The sequence below is a fragment of the Sinocyclocheilus anshuiensis genome, unplaced genomic scaffold, assembly GCF_001515605.1.
Source record: "Sinocyclocheilus anshuiensis isolate Anshui unplaced genomic scaffold, SAMN03320099.WGS_v1.1 scaffold2468, whole genome shotgun sequence".
Lineage (NCBI taxonomy): Eukaryota > Metazoa > Chordata > Actinopteri > Cypriniformes > Cyprinidae > Sinocyclocheilus > Sinocyclocheilus anshuiensis.
This window is the reverse complement of record NW_015547755.1, coordinates 57,483-65,316: the sequence shown is the minus strand read 5'-3', so window position 1 is coordinate 65,316 and position 7,834 is coordinate 57,483. Positions and strand designations below refer to the sequence as shown.

The 7,834-nt window shown below is 40.7% G+C and overlaps 1 protein-coding gene across 1 annotated transcript in view; it reads left to right on the top strand.

The window, feature by feature from the left end:
* Window positions 1-6,437, top strand: part of fbn2b (fibrillin 2b) — an 80,630-nt gene extending 74,193 nt beyond the window's left edge. The window contains exons 58-67 of the mRNA XM_016507418.1: window positions 396-521; window positions 694-900; window positions 1,656-1,781; window positions 1,883-2,005; window positions 2,140-2,256; window positions 2,362-2,490; window positions 3,968-4,087; window positions 4,160-4,391; window positions 5,290-5,449; window positions 5,616-6,437. Coding sequence (XP_016362904.1) covers window positions 396-521; window positions 694-900; window positions 1,656-1,781; window positions 1,883-2,005; window positions 2,140-2,256; window positions 2,362-2,490; window positions 3,968-4,087; window positions 4,160-4,391; window positions 5,290-5,449; window positions 5,616-5,990 — 1,715 coding nt within the window. The 3' untranslated portion in view covers window positions 5,991-6,437. The remainder of the gene's footprint in view (window positions 1-395; window positions 522-693; window positions 901-1,655; window positions 1,782-1,882; window positions 2,006-2,139; window positions 2,257-2,361; window positions 2,491-3,967; window positions 4,088-4,159; window positions 4,392-5,289; window positions 5,450-5,615) is intronic.
* The last annotated feature ends 1,397 nt before the right edge of the window (window positions 6,438-7,834 follow it).

Here is a 7,834-nt window from a genome sequence, read left to right as displayed (position 1 = left end):
GTAATATGCATATAAATTGGGAGTATTGTGAATGTAGTGACTTGTATTTTTTAACATGCATTTTAATAACATTTATATAATAATAATAACGTTTAAAATTGTATGCAAAATTAACAAAATAATAATTACAAATAATATTTATATAATAATAATAATAATATATTTTATGCAATATAAATAAATCAATAATACTAATAATATTTAATACGTTATATAATTATATAATATATAAACTATTTATATTTTATTTTACCTAAATCATTTTCTGTAATGTACGCTGGATAGAATTTAAATTTTACAGTAATTTAGTCACTTTTCTGTAGTATGTGCTGATGGTGTTGTTGCATAAGTCGTCTCTCTCTCTCTCTCTCCTCCTCCGTGTGTGACTCTGGCAGACCTGAACGAGTGCCGCAGCAAGCCGGGGATCTGCAAGAACGGCCGCTGTGTCAACACGGTGGGAAGCTACCGCTGCGAATGTAACGAGGGTTTCGAGTCGAGCTCCACAGGCACCGAGTGCATCGGTAAGAGCCAGCGGCCAATCAGAACATGACTGACATACAGGCACAAATCGCATGAAACCGGACACTAAAACCAAATCAAATCCCCAGTCTTCAACCATTTAGTGCACTCATTTCAGTTTTAAATTAGACTGAGATTGCTCATTCTGTCTAACCGGCCTGCTGTTGTTGTCAGATAACAGGAAGGGCTTCTGTTTCACGGAGGTCCTGCAGACGATGTGCCAGCAGTCGTCCACCAACCGAAACACCGTCACTAAGTCGGAGTGCTGCTGTAACGGCGGCCGCGGCTGGGGCTCGCTGTGTGAACTCTGTCCTCTGCCCGGAACCATCCAGTACAAGAAGATGTGTCCGCTCGGACCCGGATACACCACTGACGGCAGAGGTCAGAGATCTCCGCACTTCTGAATGTCTTTACAGAGATTTCACAGAGCAACAGACGATCACTCTTTATAATAAAATCACTGGTCTGTTGTTCAAAAATAGCTTCTTTTAGACCAATGTAATGATGTGCAAACTCAGTAGATATTTTATATATATTTAAATATTGATATAAAATTATTTTGTATTTTTTAACACATTTATAAATATATTTATTAAATATCAATGTAGAAAACGTGTTACTTTCCATGTTTGTTTATAATTATGAATATTTACATTAATGAATATTGTAAAATAATTTTATTATAGTAAATAATTTATTATAATAATAATTTTTGGACAAATTATACAGTAAGTATCAAATATATTTTGGAATATATGGAATATATTTTTTTATATATGTATAATCATGTTTTTAATAATATTTCAAATTAATGTATGGATATTTTAAATACATTTATTTATACATTTAAATATTATTTTGTGGTTTTATATAAATACAGAAAATATTAATTATTTAATTTTGAAATATATTTTAATATGTACATTCATATTTTTAGTAATACAGTACTTATATATATATATATATATATGTATTTATTCATAATAATAATAATAATATTACAATATTAAAATTAGTACTGTTTTTAAATAACAAGTGCTACAGATGTTTAGTTAAAAGTGCTTCACTGAAATTCAGGCATTTCTTTTAGATTTAGGAATGCATATATGGATACCATATCTACTGTATTTTTGCAGACATCAACGAGTGTGAGGTGATGCCTAACCTGTGTAAGAACGGCCAGTGCATCAATAGCGTCGGCTCCTTCCGCTGCCATTGCAACGTGGGTTACACCGATGACTTTACTGGCACTTCCTGTGTTGGTACGTTCTCCTCACTCATCGTTACCCTTATTTAAATCAATAAAGTGCGATATTGTTCTAAAAGCCCATTTTTGATGCAATACTTGATGCTTTTCAATTAGATATGGACGAGTGCTCTCAGTCGCCCAAACCATGTAACTTCCTGTGCAAAAACACTGAAGGCAGTTACCTGTGCTCGTGTCCCAGAGGATACATCCTACAGCCTGATGGGAAGACCTGCAAAGGTTAGTTCATGATTAATGGTTCAATTTTTCCTTGTTGGGATAAGATCTGCTTATAAATCTGGTCGTAGTAATAATCCGTGCCAATGATCAACCCAATGTGTGCTAATTTGAAAAAATTGCTTATTTCATCCCAGACTTGGACGAGTGCTCAACCAAGCAACACAACTGTCAGTTCCTGTGCGTCAACACAATCGGTGGCTTCACCTGTAAATGCCCCTCAGGCTTCACGCAGCACCAGACGGCATGCATAGGTGAGTGATATGAACTCAAGCCACCCGCTGACATGCCAAGCCCAGAGTCTAAATAACTGAATGGGTCATTTGGAGCTAAAATTGCCTTCATGCTTCATCTCTTAGACAACAACGAATGCAGCAATCGGCCAAATGTATGCGGCTCCCGCGCCTCCTGCCTCAACACCCCCGGCAGCTTCAACTGTGAGTGTCAGAATGGCTTCTCTCTGGACACCACAGGAATCAACTGCGATGGTAGGCTTCCCATTTTGGGCCCATGTGAAATGATTTTGCACTAAGCAGCAATCGACCTGTTGTGAGCTCCAAGGTTGTTGATCGCTGGTAGATGCTTTTGTTGAAGCCATCTGTTCATATTAGTTCATAATTGTGTTTAACAGCAGAATTCGTATTGGAAAAACTACTATCCATGATGCTGTCCAGAAAATTCCACCAATCAGAGAGTTGTGGTTATCAAATCATGCTTGGGGAGCTCTTTAGCTCCGCCCACTCACACGAAGCACCACAAATGACGTAATCAAGCCGCTTTCAAAATACTTAAATACAGTCAACAACTTTAAATGAATAGTTTTATATTTCACCTTCTTTTTTAAAGGGTTACTCCACCCCAAAATGAAAATTTTGTCATTAATCACTTACCCCCATATCGTTCCAAACCTGTAAAAGCTTTATTCGTCTTCGGAACACAATTTAAGATATTTTGGATGAAAACCGGGAGGCTTGTGACTGTCACATTGACTGCCAAGTAAATAACACTGTCAAGGTCCAGAAAAGTATGAAAGACATCGTCAAAATTGTCCATCTGCCATCAGTGGTTCAACCATAATTTTACGAAGCTATGAGAATACTTTTTGTACGCGAAGAAAACAAAAATAACAAAGAAACCAAAAAAAACGTGGTGCAGCTGACACAACAGCGTACGCTGTTTGCATCCAGCGGATATTCTCCAAAATGGTGCTACGCTGATGCAGAGGAGACGAATTGCTGAATAAAGTCGTTATTTTTGTTTTCTTTGCGTACAAAAAGTATTCTCATAGTTTCGTAAAATTACGGTTGAACCACTGATGGCAGATGGACTATTTTCATAATGTCTTTCATACTTTTCTGGGCCTTGACAGTGTTAATTGTTTGGCAGTCAATGGGACAGTTACAAACCTCCCGGTTTTCATCCAAAATATCTTAAATTGTGTTCCGAAGACGAACAAAGCTTTTACGGGTTTGGAACGACATGGGTGTAAGTGATTAATGACAAAGTTTTCATTTTGGGGTGGAGTAACCCTTTAAGGCCCGGTTATACTACTATTTCCGCGTTCTGCTCCGTCTCGCGCACAGTCGTGTCAGCGCAGCTTTTAAAGCATATTCGACACATCGCAGTGCCACCATTGCAATGTTGTTTGCGTGGACACAAAAATTGGGCTGCACATGGACACTTCTGATGATGAGAATTGCATCACACGGACAAGTCCGCGGATGGCCAAAGTATACTTTGGGCTTCAGATTGTCATTTGCAATGCTTCATGGAATTGTTTGGTTTGGTTGATGGCTTATAATGCTTTAACGAACCATTTTTCAAAATCCCAATTGGAAAAATTAATGTAAAAAATACTTCCGGATCCAACACTGCTGAGAAGGTGGTCGGGCAACAACGCCGCCCCTATGCCACCAATATTAGAATCACATGCTAACCTGATTTTGTTTTCTTGGTTTCTTACAGACGTCGATGAATGTGGTGGAAACCACCGGTGCCAGCACGGCTGCCAGAACATGCTGGGAGGATATCGCTGTGGATGCCCGCAAGGTTACGTTCAGCACTACCAGTGGAACCAGTGTGTGGGTAAGTATTTCTGACGATGAAGTGTGGTTTTCAGTTGTGCAGTTCTAATTTCTGCATCTTCCTTCCACCTAGACGAGAACGAATGCGCCGGAAATCAAGCCTGTGGGTCTGCGTCTTGCTATAACACTCTGGGCAGCTATAAATGCATGTGCCCGTCAGGTTTCGACTTTGAGCTCTCTGCTGGCGGCTGCCAGGATGTTAATGAATGTGCCTTGAACAATAACCCCTGCAGCTATGGCTGCTCCAACACAGATGGCGGCTACTTGTGCGGATGTCCTGGAGGCTTCTACCGAGCAGGACAAGGGTGAGTATTTAAGGACCCAATAAACTTCAAGCGAAAACGAAGAACGAACTGATGTGATGTAATTTCGAGCAAAATCCAGCCAAAACGGCTTGCCAAAGCGAACTTTCAAAAAAAGTTAATTCAGGCTGCAAAACACCTTCGTACTACCATTGGTCCGTGACGATTACGTCATAGGAGGTGTGCGCTGAGGCTCCGCCTTCTTTCACGCAGAACTCTTCTCTGGGTTCATTTCGTCTGTCGAGTTTCATCTGTCAAAACTGAATACAGTGGAGAGCCGCTTTATAGTAGCAAATTAAGTTGTGCTTCTGATGAAATGAGACACTGACACTGTTTTTCATGTTTAATACTTCTGCTTGCTTTTAAGCAATATATTGAATAAAGTGCCATGTAAATACACGTGACGTGACTTCACGGGAGTGCTAATTTGCAGAGCTCGTGCAAACATACCCATGTTGCTATGATCAGATTTTTATATAAAAATTATCTCGAGGGCCACTGTCCTGCAGAGTTTAGCTCCAACTCCAAATATTGTGAACCAAGGTTATAAAGGTCTTCAGGATTACTAAAACTTCCAGGCAGGTACATTGGGACAACCCCCTCAGCAGGGGTCTCCAGCCCTGCTCCCGGAGAGCTACCATCCTGCAGAGTTTAGCCACATCCCTAATCAACCACAACTGAACCAGCTAATCAAGGTCTTCAGGGTTACTTGATAATTACAGACAGGTGTGTTGGAGCAGGGTTGGAACTTGAAGTCTGCAGGATGGTATCTCTCCAGGAGCAGGGTTGGAGATCCCTGCAGGTTGTTGGCCCTCCAGGATCCGGATTTGGATATTCCTGACCTAAGCTGAATAATTACACAAGTGAAAGAAAAGTAATGTTTCACCTTTTTCATTTCTAGGCACTGCATCACAGGAGTGGGCTTCCAGGGTCAGTTTGGCTCGGAGGGAGAGGATGACGAAGAGTCACTGTCACCGGAGGCCTGCTATGAATGCAAGATCAATGGTGACCTTGGAAAGAAAGGGCGCCATAGGCGTAATGATGGCGATAATGAGCTCAAGGTACTTTTTGAGTACTGTCCGTCTCTCTGTAGTCGTCATGTTTTCAATATGGCCACACTGCTAACCCTGACCTTAATTCCTAACTCTATAAAGGGTATAACAGACTTAAGTCAAGATCTATCTGAAGCTTCTTCTAATGTTTCCAACTGTTCTGTCCTGCCCTCAGGAGACGGTGAGTATGGCCAGCATGGATGTTCAGACCTCCATCCCAATGAACCTTAGTCTGGCGCAGCTGCAAAACAAGGAACCCCTACTTGAGTTGCTTCCAGCCCTGGAGCCGCTTGAGCACCACGTGCGCTACGTCATAACGCACGGAAACCAGGGTGAACACTTCCACATCCTGGAGCGTCGCGACGGGAAGAGTGTTCTGCGGCTGGGCCGAAAGCCACCCCCTCCAGGTTTGTTCCGCCTGGAGATCGCCAGCTTGCGTATGTTCGGTCCACGCAAACTTCAGCAAATAGAGGACCAGCACGATAGCGACTACTTGCTGGGCGAGATCGGCGACGCACTGCGCATCAAGCTGCACATCCACCTGCACTGAGACTGACCCTTGACCCTGTGCCCTTCACAGCAGGGCGTTGGCTCTGAGAGACTGTGTCCATTTATCGCCATGTTTTGGGTTTGTTCTTATTTGCCATCCTTTCATGTTTTCATGTCAGCCCCCACCGATTCCGCCAGGTTGGGTGGAATATGTACATATACCACCTTAAATTAGCAGGAGTGCGTTAGCACTAGCATTAGCACCCAATCAGACATATTAGTCGTAAGGACGATTTAATTTCAATACGGCTTTTCATGATAATTTTGACAGTTTACAACTGTAAATGACATTTCAGTCTTTAGTGCACATAAAAACGATGCATTATAGATGAAGAAAAATATAATGACCGTTCACTCACCTCGATGTCTCAGTGCAAACTGGGGTCAACATTTATTCCAGTCAGTATTTAGAGTCATTTGTCAAGTATTGTACTATTTTTGAAGAAAAGAAAAAAAAAAGGTGACACAAAGGACTGCAACCATTTTTCAGGTTTAAACAGTCGAGGGTTCAAACAGCTTAAGGTTCTCGAGACTGAAATATGTCTTTTTACATACGATTTTTGGGACTTTCTGGAGTGTTTGCATGAGCTGCCACATCGCTTTACCTCATTTTACACACATAGACAAGAACACACACATATATGTGTGGCAGTTAAGACAGGAGTGGTGCTAAATGCTCAATTTGCACTGGGCCGCGTCTGCGTATTTAATCAGGGAAATTTCATTCCAAAAATGGCAACAACTGTCCAAAGGGTTTTCGAATATGCATGTGATGTTGCACAAACTTGGCATTCACATTTGAACCATTTTCTTCTCCATACTTGTGTGCTCTTGTCGGTGTATTTGAAAAAGACGCGCTTCGCAAACAGAGCACATATGAATGGAGAACTGGAAGCCTGCTGGGTAAACCAACCAGAGGCCATTTTTGATTGCAGCTGGAGACGTGCAGTCTCAATGGTACATAAGGATTGTTTGGCAAGCCGTCCTCCAAAACACTCCAGATATGGACATGCAAACACACATTTTCAACTTTCAAGTTTGGGAACAATGACAAACCAACCCTCGTTTCTCAGTAATCTTGAGCAAACAAGGTGCTAAGATTCCAACTTACGCTGTTCTACGAACTGATGTGTGGATTGCAAACGCGACATTTTCAAAGGTCTTTTGTGTTTTTATTTTGTGTGTGATTGTCTTTTGTACTGTCTCAATGCTGAAAAATCAATACTATCAAAGCTTGTTAAAAATTTTAATTGTATATTTTAAAGTGAAATGTAGATTTTGTTTGTATTTCTTCTTTTGTATCACAATTTACAATATTTACTTGTAAACATTAGATAAATAGCCTTTAAGAACTGTTGACTGTTTTTCCTCTTAATACGGACAATTAATGATCACAGCATCCTTTATTTACTGTCACGGAGCACTATGTGACAGATGTCACTGTTTACATGAGCTTGTCCATCGATTATCATAATACTGTAGTTTATTTGCCATGACCAGCAACATTGGACTGTTTTCAAAGGCTGTAAACAAAGTAATTTTGGTGCTAGAATGACAAAACTGTTTCTTGAACATCACAGTAACTGCACTGTACGACAGCCTGAGCTATATTTATGCATAACCATTTGTCTAACATTGTATACTTTGTATACTTTCATAACTTTTGTTTTTGTTGATGCCACTACATGTAAAAGAGCGAATGTGCGTGACTGTACTGTATGTCAAAAATCAGTAGCAAACTTGAAATAGTCATCAAGCTAGTGTTGAGTTACGAACTGCAGACCAAAGAAAGTGGACCAGGTCGCTCAGGATGATGTCGATTCCCATAAATCTCGGGTGCATTGA